The following is a 16243-nucleotide window of genomic DNA, read 5'->3' as shown; positions in this document are numbered from 1 at the left end:
TTATGTAATAAATATCATTCAAATCATTAACCAAACTTTATTATTTTACCACTAAATACACCAATTATGTTTGTATAATCCAAGGTGTAATCAATATTTTTACGAAGAAAATCGGTATTCAAATTTCAAAATACCTTGTCCACTAGGTGCATTATTTTGTGACATTGAATGATTTTGATAGACATTATACATAGACACTAGTCATACGTCAATTGTCATTTGTCATTTTGTTAAACAATAGGAACGTATTTTTTAATTTCGATGCAATAATAAGCAATTCAAGTTATCAAAATGAATCAAACAATAAATGTTGATCAGTTAAATTCCGCTTTAACATCTCTAAGAACTCTACGATCTAGCGTGAGTCATGTATTCGAAACCTTATCGAATGGCCTCAGAGCCGACCACGGTGAAGACGGAAAGGACAAATTCCTTTTAGAACTCCAGGAACTTCTTAACAATGTGAATATAAACGTACGAGATTTGGAACAAACAGTGAACGGTTTACCGATACCTACGGCACCGTTCAATTTAGGTAATACTACCTTTTTAAGTCAGGAAACAACACAGGACCGGCAAGCGTTGTATACTCAGTTAGTAAACAGTTACAAGTGGACGGATAAAATACACGAATACAGTTCGTTTGCTCATACTTTGTTAAGTCAAAACTCTCTCAAAAGATCGAACCTTAACTCTGGCAGTACGAAACGTCGAGGGAAACTACACAGTAACCACAACGTCGCTCCGTTACAAGTAGACAACGTAATAAATAACATAGATCGATCTTACAATGATATGAAAATAACGATATCGCGGCCGTTCGCTAGCAATGCTGTCGTCCAAATCAACTTGAGCCACGTCTTGAAAGCTGTTGTAGCATTCAAAGGGCTCTTAATGGAGTGGGTGATGGTGAAAGGTTATGGGGAGACACTAGATCTGTGGACAGAATCTCGTCACAATGTGTTCCGGAAGGTAACAGAAAATGCACATGCAGCTATGTTGCACTTCTATTCCCCTATGCTTCCAGAATTGGCTGTGCGTTCGTTTATGACCTGGTTGCACAGCTATGTGAATCTATTTAGTGAGCCGTGCAAGAGATGTGGATGTCACCTGCACCACACCTCGATGCTACCACCAGCCTGGCGTGACTTCCGCACACTTGACCCGTTTCATGACGAGTGCAAACAATAGTCCATGTGGTATTGAATGGGAAAGAGAGGCGGCGGTCGCGGGTAGCTTTCCCATTCAATACGTTAAATATTATTATGAAGTGCTTAATGGATTGTGAACTGAATTGTGTAAATATTTTGTTTATTGTGTATACTGAAGGAACAATTTGATACTGTAATAGTATTGGAATGTCCAAACCCAAACTGTCTTTACTGTCTTACTGATAATGGTTTACTGATTAATGTGTAAAATTGATTTCTTCATGTGAAATATTATATGGTTGATGATGGTGATAATATAATATGGTTTTGTAGTAAATATTGTTTGTTTATCACATTCATAACAATATTATAATAAATATACAAATTAATAACTAAGATATTTTCATAAGACTAAGGTATCTAGGAAATAGGATGTAAATTTAAAATAAAAAACAGAAAATGTAATATGGCAATTTTATTTTTATACATATAAATAACTTAAATTTTTTTATGTAAGTCCACTGACCTCTATAACTATATGCTGGACTGGCTATCCCATACAAAATGACAGCTATTTGCTGTGCCGATTCAAAGCGCCCCCGGTGAAAGTTCTGAGAACTAATAAGATTACAAATTTCGTCGCTTCGTTTTGTTTACACAGGTTTAACCTCTGGATAATCTGAGTCTGAATCAAAAATAGTGTCGGTAATATTTCTATCATTGTAGTCGATATCAGAAAAGTTTTTATCGATAATAAACCATTTGTTTTACATCACAAGTATTAGTTCCATTCCCCCTCACTGGCCTCACTGTTGCCGTCAGCGCCAAAATGGCGATTTTCAAATAGGCACAAAAAAATGACAGCAGTAGCCTGTCCAGCGTATAGTTATAGAGGTCAGTGTGTAAGTCCTACAACTGTGTAATATTAAATCACACTAAACCACAACTGACTTCAATTACAACAAAACTTATCTATACTATACTAATATTATAAAGCTGAAGAGTTTGTTTGTTTGAACTCGCCAATCTTGGAAACTACTGGTCAGATTTGAAAAATTATTTTGGTGTTAAATAGCCCATTCATTGAAGAAAGCTAAGAATCTTGCTAAGACCAACAGGAGCGGAGCACTACGGGTAAAACCGCGGAGCGCAGCTAGTTCATTATATGTATAAATACAAATTATACATCATTCCTTCTAAAATTCTAATAATTTAAATACTAATCAGTAATCACTAAGCAAACGGCCGACACATTGCTACAGTATGATCGACACTACACTTCACAGACAGCACATGAGCACCGATACCAACTTTTAACGGAAAGTGTTGATCTTTTACATGCCCCAAACCTAAACAACCGTGCCTATTTCTACCCCATGTATACAAATCTCCATTGTTAGTAATTGCTGCTAAATGTCCGATACCACAAGCAACTTTCACCACCACGCTTTCTGGGTTGAATTCGTTCCTGCCAAATAGTGGTGCTGGTATCTGTGTCGGTTTGGGTGTGTGGTGCACGTTTGGTCCAAGACCCAGTAAACCGAAACCCCAGACAAATACGTCACCTTGATCTGTAAAGAATTTTAAAGATTTTATCGAAATAATTAATAAAATATTAAAAATAATCTTTACCAGATAAGTTAAAACTAAATTGAACCAAAACAATCTTAAAATGTTTGATTATAACAAATAGATTAAGATTTTTTTTAGCAGACTGACTAAATTTTTAAACCATAAAAAAATTCTGCCCTTTTTATGAAATAACATATCAACAATATTTAGCAAAATTACTTTTTACCAATTAATTTCTAGACAGTTGAGTGCAGTTTCATTGAAAGAATACTTACCATTACAAATAAGGCAGAATGATCCACCCGCGGCGATATCTACTATTTTCCCTAACCCTCTTGTGAATTGCACTAAAGCATAGGACGTGTTCACTTGCTGTTGATCCGTAGACATTGGTATTTGACCATATTCTGAATTACCCCAGCCGAAAAGTTCGCCTTTGTCTGAAATATAAATAAGATAATCTGATATATAAATATATATTTATTTATTGTAGAGCAAAGCACTTAAACTTCATAATATTCTCAATTAATTTATAACATAACATTAGAAAATAATATAAAATGTTACAAGTGAAATATCTGTACCTTCAGCTAAGATTGCCTATCGTTAAAATGCTTTTAGCAATAAAATTATAGTAAGCATGTTTGACTTTCTTTTTTTACAAGAAACAGATTCTCTTGTAAGCCAACATAGTCCTAACATTTACATTTTACATACCCAGAACACCCATTTACACGAAACTATTTCAAAACAAATTTGGTCCTTCAAGCCGGATCACTCACCATTCAGCGCAAGCACACAGTCGGCAGTGGACGCAATCTTGACCACCTTCTCACTGGTAATATCTCCACACACGGGCGCTGGTGGTCCTTGAGCTTCGAACTTCCCGAGCCCGGTCTGACCGTCTGCCCCCCACCCGCAAGAGTATACTTTACCAGATTCTGTTAGGAAAAGGCTAAAAACGAATACATAATAGTTTAAGTGAATTAGAGATATGTTTAATGGTAAACTAATATTATAAATGGAAAAAAGTGTTTGATTGTCTTTCTATAACGTCGCAACGAAGCGATTTTATTAAAAATAAGATTTCTGAGAATGTTTGAATTCCAGTAGCAATGCATTAAATTTACTATAATCTATAAGAATATTATAAAGAGGGAACATTTGTTAAGTATGCCAATCACTTGATGTAATAAAAAGTAAACTGATTTTGAAAATAGTTTTACATATAAAAAGATTCTTAAAATAAGAAGTCTTAAAATAACAATTAAAAAGTATACCTGTGATCTTGTCCGGCGACCACATCCACAATATTATCGCCTCCAAGCCTCTTAATATGGTGCGAATGCATGCTTCCACGGTACTCCTCTGCGGGATTAATCTTCCTTCCACACTGACCATATGCGTTATTGCCGAGAGTGTAAACTCCTTCGTTGTCTGTTAAAACTAGTGTATGGGCACGACCAGCAGCTAAGCTGATTACCTTGAATATTATATACATTTTCTTTTATTAAAAAAAATACAGCATAAACTTTTATGTAAACATTTTTATATGATTATTTATTGCAATGCAAATGCTATAGCGAAAGACATAAGACGTCTAGTTTTTTATTGCTATCAAACTAAAACTGAAAATAGTTAGGTAATTATTCTATAGGTGCTTACTTCCGTAGCTTCACTTGAAAATTCAATAGCTTAACAAATTATATACTTTAACCTTCTTCAAGAACTAGGTACTCAATTAAAATAAAACCACATCAATATCCATCGCGTCATTTTAAAGATAGATGCATACATAGGGACATGCAAACAGTGGGAAGTGACTTAGTTTGATTTATAGTGATTTATTGATCATTTTACTAAGAAAATTAAGACTTTTATTCACCTTACTTTCCAATGACTTATAAGGGATGTAAATTGGTGCAGGACTGAGCAGCATTTCCAGAGGATGTCCCATTTTTGGTGCATGGTATCCAATCTGTGAGTCTGTATTGATACCAGTACCAAATACTTTATGCTGCTCATTTGTTTTCACTGCCGCTACTGTAAAACCGTATCCGCAGGCTATTTGTGTGACCTGCAATTCAAAATAATAGTTGTAAGTAAAAGGAAGCTTTGTAGAAATAACTTAAAATTGTATTTTTTAAATTTAAACTTATTCATAAGAGCAATGTTTAAGCAAGAGATCTTTTCCTAAATTGAATACACAAGATTATTTCCTGCCAATATTTTGGTCTATTACAGTTATAGAAGTTTGCTCCTCAAAATATATCTTCTTTAACCATAAATAATATTCAATTCTCGTAAGTACAATAGTTAACTATTAATGATATATGTCACTAAAACTTTAAATACTTACATCAAATCTCTCACAAAAAGTAGATCTCATTGGATGCCAAACCAGTTTGAAATCATTTTTATACGATTTCTTGGATCTATGCTTTCCACGCGGCAAGTGAATTCCAAGAGCTCCTGTCTCAGCCAGACCCCATACATACACCCTTCTACCTGAGCTTTTACTCACTGGGTACTGAAATACTGAACAAAATTTATAAGTTAACATACTTGAAATTATACCTAAAATTATTCAAAATACAGTTTTAATCGAATAATAAGCTCTGACTGGGTGACTTGAATAAGTATGCAAATCAAAAATTAATGTACTGTTTAAGTTTCAATTAGTTTTAATACACAATAGTCACAAAATAAGTACAAATGTTCAATTTCTAATAAGTTAAACTATGAATTATTGTCATACAAGTAATTCAGTAATTCCCTTCTTTCAGGAATTTACAGAAATATGTTATTAAACTAATTGCTATGAATTTAAAGTTTTGTATTGAATAAGTTTATACGATATTTAATAAATTTACTTGGTAATTGCTCCTCCTCCTTAGGATCGTGTATCTTTTTTTTGGTTGTTGCGGTGCGGCTTATTAAAGAAATACTTGTGTTTCTGTTCCTGAATAGTACTTTTAAAGTATTCATCTCTGCTTTTTTAATTATAATATTGTATTTACGGAATAATCATGTAGACTCATGAGATTTCGAAAAAATAAAATCGTATTTTGCTTGTATTTTGTATTTCGTGCAGTTTTGTTTTGACTTTGAACTTTTTTTTCATTCTTGACAGTTGACAACTGACATTAACTGAACAACGATGGGGATTTTGGTTAAAATTTAAGTTTGGTGATAAACACAGGTGATAAAGGGTGATAAACACAGGTGACCAAATTGAGAAATTCCGTAACGAGAAAACCTCACGCTAGAAAAAATTCGATCAGGAATGGGAAATTCGAACAGGATCAGGATGGTTCTTATGGAGAGAAAACGTAAACATGTACCACGGGCGAAGCCGGGGCGGACCACTAGTTCTTTATAAATTAAGCACAGAATTTAAATTTTTAGGCTTTCATTTTACTGGGGTGTACCCCAGTAAAATAAACCATAGAATACCTATGTCAAATGCTGTGGTCAAATGTGAAATGACATATTCTATGGTACCACGTGGTACCTTATCATATCTTATGCATTATGACGTCATAGTTCATGCGTTTGCTCTGACCAATGGTGTCGCGTTTTATATATTTGAATTTCCCAGACTTTTTAGGCCTTTTTAGAAATTAGTTTCTCAATGAATTTTAAATTATATCACAAAATATTAACAGGAGCTAATAAAGTTTATTAAAAAAAATATTTGAGACTAATACGAGTTTGCATATTCCCTATTATTTATCAAAATCCAACTCAAAATCTACACTATCCATTGGTGAAAATGAGATGTTAATTGATAATCCATACTAATATTATAAATGCGAAAGTAACTCTGTCTGTCTGTTACTCAATCACGCCTTAACTACTGAACCAATTTGCATGAAATTTTGTATAGAGATATTTTGATACCCAAGAAAGGACAAAGGATAGGTTTTATCCCGGAAATCCCACGGGAACGGGAACTATGCGAGTTTTTCTTTGACAGCGCGGGCGATGCCGCGGGTGGAAATATATTAATTGTTAATTTATCGCAGACAGAAGAGACGGGGGACTTTGTTGTACTCACGTACCTACTGCTAGAGAAATGAAAACAATTGAGCTATTAAACACCTTTAATTTAAACACCGAATACAAGAATCATAGACAAACATAGACATCTATTTAATTTTTGACAAGAAATTTGCGCGGTATTGTGTATTTTGGAACAGGGCTTTTATTAAGTTCCTCAGTTCTTCCGTGTTGAAGTGAATTGCAAGTGGTCCAGTGCCATCTTTCCAGTGACTCTCAAGGTCGCGAAGTGAGGCGCCGAGCACGAAGATCAACTCTTTGAACTTTAGCCACGGTGGTACGTTCTTCTCGACGTCCGATGGTCTCTGAGTATGTGAATTTTAGAATTTTAAGTATAATAAATAAAATAACATTGTAATAATTATTAAATTGAGGCAATCATAAAATAAATATGTATAACATCTGTTATGAAAATAGTTTAAAGTTGTAACAAACTCATAAATTAATTTCTTAAAAACATTGTAACTAGGTGTTATCTAAAAATAATATTAGCAATGCGATTTTCTTTACATTTTGCTTCTGAACGATATTTGAAAACTTAACATAATAACACAATTACATTTCATTTAAAATATTGTAAACTAAAACATTTCTCACATGAAATAGTTGCGGTATCTTCAGCACAACAAGGTTATACATATCAGTGAGTTGGGTTGCCATCTCTACGGAGATGTCCTCCACCGTGCACACGCGATGGATCAATTCGTCCAGAAACATCGTTGCAAGTGTTGCCATTAGTCTGAAAAAAAAATTCATTACTTTAGAATTTAGATGAAAAGATGGAGAAGATATGTATATAGATTTTTTTTATCATCTTTTAAGTAAAAAAAAAAATACTCAATTACAATCAGCAGAAAATACTTTTACGCTCATAATATAAACTACACTTTGGATAAATTGAAAATACCAGTACAAAAGCTAGTAAAACTCGGTAATCGTATTATGTTTCCTTTACATTTCTCGTATAAGTATAAATAAAATTACCTAGTAAACACATTGGAGGGGAATACGCCTATCCAGACATTCTTCAATATCTGCAACTGCCGCAAACACTGACGAATAGCCGCCTCTGCGTTCGCGCTTAGCACATCCTTCACTACTATACAGTTTAGATCTGAAATAAAACGATTTTAAAGCATTTTCTTGCGTTTTATTTTATGCACATTAGATTATATTAGAATTTTTTTTTACTGTGACCAACGACGATGATTCGACGATTTTGTCAAAATAAAGTCGCATAATAAAAAAATTATCATACCGAAAATATCACAAAAATTATAATAAATAATTAAATGTGTAATTTTTTAAATCATACATACCAACTTTGAAAAGGCAAAACATTAACAGCAAACTAATATGTTAAATTTTAGACAAATTTACACCACTAACCAGACGTCCGTATATTATCCAATATCTGTTTCCGTTGCTGCTGCATCTGCATCGTCAAGTACTTATATCCGAGGTCCCTCATCTTCTGCACGAGGTCCACGAAGCTTATAGCATACGTCACCTCGCGCCCCTCCAGGAGGTTCATCCATTTGTCTCCGAGCGTTTGCAGGTTGTGCGCTAGGTACATGCAGTTGTTGTGGAAGAGAGCTGTAATAACAGAGTTGCGATTTTTACATTTATTTGTATCTTCATTCAAGGAATAATCAGAAAACATGAGAGTTAATCCATCATTAAATTTTTTCGTAAATCACAAAAATGATTGTACATAATATCACATACAATAAGCAGTGACAATAGGTTATATTCGCAAAATTACAAATTTCCGTTAGTTACTCACCAACATATTGTGGAATTGTGAGCAGGAAATTCTCATGATGGTACGGCACCACAGCGTCATACAACTCGAAAATCAACCTCACTGTGTTATACAGCTTTTTGCAGACCACATCAGAACACTGAACTGCTTGCTCCATCACCCCATATACATGATCTAATAACTCCTGTGCAGTCTTGGATATCATACACCTTGGAAAATAGAAGAGACTGCTAGGTATTGTTGTATCCAAAAGAGCCAATGCTTCATTATATTCCTGAGCGCTTTCTCTCCTTAATTTGCCGCCTTCAGGAACCTTTTCCACACCAATCGACATTGAAACACTTAAATCCTTTAGCATGATACTTCTAGCGGTTTCTAGAAAATATTGGCTAGATCGTAGGGCAAATAGTAAGTCTATATTCTCCATATAGTCCAGCATAGAGTAGCCCTCCTCAGGATAGAAGTGCACTGACGATAGGAACATTTGAAAATTGCCTATTACTGCTGTCACTTCGTTATAAGCTTGTAAATCAGTAATATTGCAGGGCACTGTATGAATGAAGACTTCTTTAACGATCATGTCTGTGAATTCGTCACGGAGCTGACGACCAATTAAACTCATCACTGTTGTTGATCTCTTAAACTCTACAGTCAACTTTTCGCTTAAATAATGGAAGAATAATCGAACATTCGTTATTACTTCATCATAAGTTGGCATATAGTCCTTTTTATCTTCTATGGACACTGTAACAACAAGTACGTCATCTGTTTCTGAATAAGTCAGACAATACTCATGCATGTACGGTGTAAGAACCTCCTTCATAATAAATTGTGCCAATTCATTGACCCGTTCGTCTAGTTTCTTACATTTGTCTAAAGCATTTAACACATCTATGCTAAACAAAGATTCATTCAGTGCCAATGTTATGGTGACTGTGGTAATTGATGGATTTTTATCATCAGGTCTTGAATTGAAACTAACCATTCTGTCCCATTCCAAAAACAAATCTCGGATTATATTTTCTAAAATCAATTGTCCAGTAACTTTAGCATTGCTGTATATTTCCAACTGGTCGAAACCATCAGTTGGATTTTCAACAAACATAAGTAAATCATATACAGCTTCCACTGCTCTTGTGAAGCTCTGGACTTCTTTTCCCTCGTCAAATTCCTTTAAATATTTTCCACAATGTATAATATCATTAACTATATTACATGCGAACTTAACTGATTCTAGTTCCTTGGCAATCAAATCATGACTTTCTATAGATTTAAGAATTTCCACGATAGTCACTGTTTCTATTTCTTGTTTACAAGCCTCCATTTCTTCAACTAGACCCTCACTTTCAGCACACAAATCATTTCCCTCTTTCAAAACAGCTGCTATATCAAAATCGTTATTGTTCAAAAATACTTTCATTTCAGCTTTAGCCTTTTCAATTTCTTTTAATATAATAGGAATTTTCTTTGACGGTGTCCAATTAGTTTCATCGGGTGAAAATAAATTTGAAATAATAGAATCAATGTCGTAGTCCGACATTTTAATATTTTCTTTTTGATCTATCTTTTTTAATAGTCGGTTCTGGTTTTCTGTCGTGTTTAGGGGATTTGTTATGAGAATTCCGATGGGTACTTCTTGAGGTATTGTACTTGTTGGAGCTCACGGCATTCCGAAGTGTGTTGACTAGGAAACGTTTATTGGTCTTCTGTTGAGGACCCTTTACCCAACCGGAGGGACCAACTATTTCAGCTCTAGCAGCACCTTGCACTGCTTCCCTTATTAGCTCCTCAACTGCTAGTCTGTAATGGACAGGGTAAAAAATTTAAAATATAGTTTTTAGACTTTTAATACCACCATAAAAAAGCCAATAAAAATAATATAATATTTAAATAATATTGTTGAACATACTTTTCTAAGGCTTCGTCATCTAGCACTTCTTTATCCGGGTTTTTTGTAACATCTTGTGTATCTGTCATAGTTTGAAATAAATAATTACTGCTCTTATCTCGTCTCCTCGTTAAGATAACTAATTCAGCGTTTTAAAACATTTCTGTTTCCATACCGATCAACAACAACAAAAATTCAATAAAATCCTCCGTTTTCTCTTTCCTCCATTTCATGTCATTTGTCAATCTTATGAATGCGTTTAAATAAAAAATTTGATATCATCAAAAGAATTATTTTAGTTCATTTATAAACCAAAAATATTGTGCATATTTGCCATCATATTAAATATCCATTAAATCCATTAAAAGTAAATAACTTGCTAAAATATAAAAATGTATAAAAATAAATAAGTTAAGAGTATTATAAACTCATATAAAAATTGAACGCATTATTTTATCTTACACTGCCAATGCTGTCGACGCGTGGAGTGAAACGTCAGCCACGTATGAAAGATTGTCAAAGTCGGAACATTTCACTTTCGCGATTGTTGGCTACCATCGAAATTTCTATTTATTTTATATTAGAATTTTAAGTAGCTATAAGGTATGTTCACCCAATTTTTTCGATAAAACACTTTAAATACGTTTATTTTGTTTATTGTCTATTGATAAAACTTATATTTTAATTCATATTACTAACAAAATTGCTTATTGGATTCTAACTCGCGTATATTTTTATTTTCAGAAAGAATGGCTGCAAAATTATTTTCGTTAGTTCTTCTGATCGTCGCAGCTGTAGTAGCGGACGAAGAAGCAGCTGTGGCTCGGCTACTAGTTTCGAAACAAGTATTGAACAAATATTTAGTGGAGAACATGGATATTCTGATTAAATACACTCTGTACAATGTTGGAACCGCTCCAGCGGTGGACGTGAATCTCGTGGACAACGGTTTCCACCCAGAAGTGTTCGCAGTTGTCGGTGGGCAGCTTACAGCCGAGATTGACAGAATTCCCCCCCAGACCAATGTTTCACACGTAGTCACCGTTAGATCGAACAAATACGGTTATTTCAACTTCACCGCCGCTGAGGTTACTTACAGGCCAAGTGAAGACTCCACTGAGGTAAGACACTAACTTACTAGAATTGAAGATCTTGTTCTCTTAAAAAACTGGATACACTACTTTATTTCACTAAGGCAAATTTTATGAAAGAATTTGTTTACCTAATAGCTAGCTGCTATGTACTCACCTGGTTTAGAATATAATACCAAAATGAAGAAATGAAATCATTGAACCTAATGCTTTATATGCCATGTATGCTACAACTTTTCTGAATAGGTTTATTTTTCAATTTTAAATTGAAAAGAGACCTCAGATATTGATTTCAATTTTTTAAAGTTATAACAAAATTAAAGTTTATAATTGTAAGATGGAATTACAATATATAATACAATTTGTTTATGATATAATAATAAACAATTAGTTGTCCCATTCAACTTTGTCTGTTCTTGATTTTTCACTGATGCTATGCTCTTTTTGTTCATTGTGTTATGTTCAAATAGATTCACAAAAGATTCAAGGCAGACATTGTCATTGTTTTACCCTTTAAGAGTTATTTATTCCCCATGATATTAGCTATCTTCAGGTCAAATTCATCAAAATCTATTGAGCTTTTAGAAACATTAGCAATTATAACTATAAATATTGGCGAATATAACTAAATAAATAGAGATATAACTGCAAAAAAAATTATTTCCAGGTGCAATTCTCGATCAGCAGTGCTCCCGGTGAAGGTGCTATTGTCGCCTTCAAGGACTACGACCGCAAGTTCTCGTCTCACATTCTCGACTGGGCAGCATTCGCAGTCATGACTCTGCCGTCTCTGGCCATCCCCTTCGGCCTATGGTACTCATCAAAAAGCAAATATGAGAAGCTCGCGAAACCCAAAAAGACTCATTAGGTTAAGTTTTAGTTAGGTTAGGTAATTGCTAATGTTGATAGAATTTCTGTTTTAAATTATGTTAATTGTGATTTGAGATCCTCTTTCTGCATGTTGTTTTCTCAATTTGAGTAAAACTATTTATTTGAATTAAAGTGTAGTGGTATCTTGATTTAAATGGTTAATATTGATGAAATAACATAAAATTCTGTTCTATTTTATAATTTGTTTATCAAACTTTATGATTGTATAAGCACAAAATAATGTAGAACCTTAGTTTACCGCAACATTAGTTTTCATGCTCATTTCGAATCATCTCCATTCTCATTGTTATTAATTTATACAAACAATAAATTGATTTTTAATTTATAGTGTTGTTTTTTAATTTCTTACATATAAGAAAAAAATTCCATCAAAAGTAAAGAATCCATTCTAATATTATAAATGCGAAAGTAACTCTGTCTGTCTGTCTGTTACTCAATCACGCCTAAACTACTGAACCAATTTGCATGAAATTTGGTATGGAGATATTTTGATACCCGAGAAAGGACATAGGCTACCTTTTATTGCGAAATATGTACCACGGGCGAAGCCGGGGCGGACCACTAGTTTTATATAAAATGCAACAACTTTGTTCATGAACAAAGTTGCATTATTAAAAATATTCAAAAAATTTTTTTGACACTTTCTCTGTTTCTACTATCTCTCTGTACGCATAGATCTTTAAAACTACGCAACTGATTTTGATACGCCATTTGAACAAAGATATAGGAAGGTTCTGAATATGCATTCTAGTTTGTTAGTATGCGAAGCATCGCCCGCGTAATCAAATCCTCAAAGGAAATTAAAAGAAATAGCGCCACCTACTTATCGGATTTTATGGGATTCTTAATTGCTCATTATAATATTATTATTATATTATTTTCCCGTAGGAATGAGATGCATTGTGAATAAGTAGTCACTTTCTTACCTATCTCCAGACGCAAAATCATAATATTCTTTCCTTTTTCATTGATCGAATATCTGATTGTTACAATCTCGGAAGTTATAATTTCAACATATTTTGTCCCAATATTTGTACCGACATGCTGCTATCAAACAAAAGTACGACAATATTCGATTTCGAACAATCAACAACAGCGCCAGCGCCAATGGTTATTCTTATTTCAAAACTAACGGTCCGCCCCGGCTTCGCCTGTGGTACGTTTTTACGTTTTCTCTAGGTACATAAGAACCATCCTCGTACTTCAAGAAATGTAATAAAAAAAGAATTAACGAAATCGGTTCAGTTGTTCTCGAGTTATGCGCTTACCAACACATTTTGCGATTCATTTTTATATTATAGATTTAAACTTCGCGCTTTCAGATGCCTGCAGTCGAACACATTAATTATTACGGCCGGGGTCCCAGATAATATTATATTGGTTTCAGATTTCGACCTACTTTCCTGTAATTTACATTTTGTTAAGTAGTTGTTAAGGTCATCTTAAAAAACTCTAATAATAACATCACTGTCTAGAACTCTAAGAGACTGGTAGATATATTATTAATTATATTATGTAGATACCTATGGTAGTAAAGTATTTATTTAGAGATTGATATTTATTATGGGATTTACTTTTTTTGGAGATTGAAAGGTTTTTCGAGTTATCACTATTGAAATAGGTGCATATTATATGGGCGTGCTTTGCACGGCAATTAGTTTCATCAAATCGCAATAATACGCAAATGTGTATTTAACAAAATATAAAATAGTCGATAGGAAGATAGGTATTTGAGTTGGCAAAAATATATTATTTTAATATTAAATCCCATTTAGAAATAATTAGTTAAACGTAACTAACTAGGTACCTTACTAATAATAATACAGGGTGCACTCCATTGCGTTCACGCAATGCAGGAGTGCATATGGACGTTATTATTTTTTAGAAATAAATTCCCATATTATGCACTTTAATAATTAATAAACATTTTTTCAATACACCGCTTACTTTTTTTTTATTCATCCACAAAATATAAACTTCTTTTGAGACACCCTGTATATCATGTACGCCTTTTAAGAGCATAAGAGGATTTTTCGCCATTTCCTACAAGACATAATAACTATGATATGCGAGGACCTTCAAAGTAAAATTAAAAATTCGAATGTAATAGTTACTTATTTTTTTTATACTTTATGCTTAAGGAAATATAAATTTATATTAGCATTGCATATATCTACTTAAAAATAAAATTCACTTAAATACATATTCTTCCTAGTTTAACATGGGGGTGACCAATTTTTGGACGGTATTCTAATCCAATTAAGTACTGAATTCTGTAGGTATTGATTTAGGATTACTTAAACTGTTTCAGTATTTATTCCCTGAGATCATGGACACAGTATTCTTACATAATATGGACCAGTAAATAATATATAGATCAAGTAATAAGAATAACAATAAAATGAAGTCATGACAATTCCAGATACAGCACGTTAACTATAACCTTTTACATAAAATATTTACATAACTACATGTTTACTGTGACTCAGAATACACACCTACGAGAAAGTTGCAGTTCTCTTACATTTAATAAGGTCAAAATTTCTCAGAAAATTTAAAGCATAGGTACCTACGTACCGATTTAAAAATTAGAGATACGTATTGGTGCACCTGGCTCTAATGTTTAAAAACTCTAATGAGTTTTATTTTTGTCTAGGATATTACCACAATATTACCTACCTACATAGGTACATAATATTACGTAGGTAATTACCTACTTCATAAATTTTATCACCTATAAAATATTTTTTTGGAAAGCTATGAAGTGAAGTTCATAAACCTATTTCATATAATTAACTAGCTGTTCCGCGCGGTTTCACCCGCATTGCTCCGCTCCTGTTGGTCCTAGCGTGATGATTGTATAGCCTATAGCCTTCCACGATAAATGGGCTATCTAACACCGAAAGAATTTTTCAAATTGGAACAGTAGTTCCCGAGATTAGCGCGTTCAGACAAACAAACTCTTCAGCTTTATAATATTAGTATAGATAATAATTATTTGATGGAATAATTTATAACTCAATGGTGAGCAATGACACCGAGCCTATTTATCAAAATTGATATAGAGCAAACAAGTCTGAATGACGTAATCTGTATTGAATGTAATATGCTAAATAGAAAATACACTTAGATTTTATGCTATTAGCACATAGTATCTCTTGTTTGACCATGCCAAGAATTATTTCATTTGATATTTCCATATACATTATAACTTTTTTACAATAGTAGAAACGAATATATTGATATAGTGCAATTTACATAATTAAGTTGATAATTATTACTTTAAAAATGTAATATATAATAGTGCAAGATAAGACATACATAATTATATGAACGCACCGGTTATACCAGTAATGATAGGAATTTAAATTTTGAGAACATACCTATTCTACGGCGATGATTTTGAGAGGATTGTGATAATAATATTAATTATTGAATTCTCGTAATATCACAGACTAATAATAATATACTACGTATACGTAATATGTACCTATTGGTCAATAGTCTATAGAACCGCAGAAGCTATTAGCTATGTAGTAAAATAATACCTATCAATATTCTTTATCGTAAATAAATATTATAAACACTTTGCATGTACTCGGAAGGATTAATATAGTATCAATATTATATTACTTTTAACTCAACAAGCTAAAAACTAATATAATTTTGTTGATAAAACCTTTCCGAATTTAGGTAAGTAGTAGGTATGTTTATCAGGTATTTTAGTACCTTCCTCTCTTTGTGAAAGCAAATACAAAAGATATTATAAACCGAGGCGACATCTTTATTTTTCCTCCCTTACGCAAGGATGTGAAAATCCTAA

General features: G+C 33.1%; 5 protein-coding genes across 5 annotated transcripts; 2 read left to right on the top strand and 3 right to left on the bottom strand.

Annotated features, from left to right (window-relative positions):
* Window positions 1–279: 279 nt before the first annotated feature.
* Window positions 280–1483, top strand: LOC123695463 (mediator of RNA polymerase II transcription subunit 27). The gene has a single exon (XM_045641325.1). The coding sequence runs from the start codon at window positions 292–294 to the stop codon at window positions 1189–1191; it is 900 nt and encodes a 299-aa protein (XP_045497281.1). The 5' UTR covers window positions 280–291; the 3' UTR covers window positions 1192–1483.
* Window positions 1484–2052: 569 nt separating this feature from the next.
* Window positions 2053–5823, bottom strand: LOC123695297 (RCC1-like G exchanging factor-like protein). Its single transcript, XM_045641096.1, has 7 exons — window positions 5597–5823; window positions 5083–5261; window positions 4609–4800; window positions 4004–4206; window positions 3506–3678; window positions 2999–3163; window positions 2053–2722 (listed from the first exon to the last, which is right to left on the bottom strand). Exons 1-7 carry the CDS (start codon window positions 5709–5711, stop codon window positions 2385–2387), a joined length of 1365 nt encoding a protein of 454 aa, XP_045497052.1. The 5' UTR covers window positions 5712–5823; the 3' UTR covers window positions 2053–2384.
* Window positions 5824–6815: 992 nt separating this feature from the next.
* LOC123695087 (centromere/kinetochore protein zw10 homolog) lies at window positions 6816–10090 on the bottom strand. The gene is made up of 5 exons (XM_045640797.1): window positions 8572–10090; window positions 8175–8381; window positions 7770–7899; window positions 7383–7524; window positions 6816–7090 (listed from the first exon to the last, which is right to left on the bottom strand). The coding sequence occupies exons 1-5, from the start codon at window positions 10088–10090 to the stop codon at window positions 6875–6877; spliced, it is 2214 nt and encodes a 737-aa protein (XP_045496753.1). The 3' UTR covers window positions 6816–6874.
* A 1-nt stretch (window position 10091) lies between these two features.
* On the bottom strand, window positions 10092–10686 carry LOC123695771 (protein POLR1D-like). The gene is made up of 2 exons (XM_045641698.1): window positions 10460–10686; window positions 10092–10350 (listed from the first exon to the last, which is right to left on the bottom strand). Exons 1-2 carry the CDS (start codon window positions 10525–10527, stop codon window positions 10092–10094), a joined length of 327 nt encoding a protein of 108 aa, XP_045497654.1. The 5' UTR covers window positions 10528–10686.
* Window positions 10687–10927: 241 nt separating this feature from the next.
* Window positions 10928–12745, top strand: LOC123695659 (translocon-associated protein subunit beta). The gene is made up of 3 exons (XM_045641568.1): window positions 10928–11041; window positions 11183–11559; window positions 12197–12745. The coding sequence occupies exons 2-3, from the start codon at window positions 11188–11190 to the stop codon at window positions 12395–12397; spliced, it is 573 nt and encodes a 190-aa protein (XP_045497524.1). The 5' UTR covers window positions 10928–11041; window positions 11183–11187; the 3' UTR covers window positions 12398–12745.
* The last annotated feature ends 3498 nt before the right edge of the window (window positions 12746–16243 follow it).

The sequence above is a fragment of the Colias croceus genome, chromosome 1, assembly GCF_905220415.1.
Source record: "Colias croceus chromosome 1, ilColCroc2.1".
Lineage (NCBI taxonomy): Eukaryota > Metazoa > Arthropoda > Insecta > Lepidoptera > Pieridae > Colias > Colias croceus.
The sequence above is the reverse complement of the archived record's forward strand: the minus strand, read 5'-3'. Positions and strand labels throughout refer to the sequence as shown.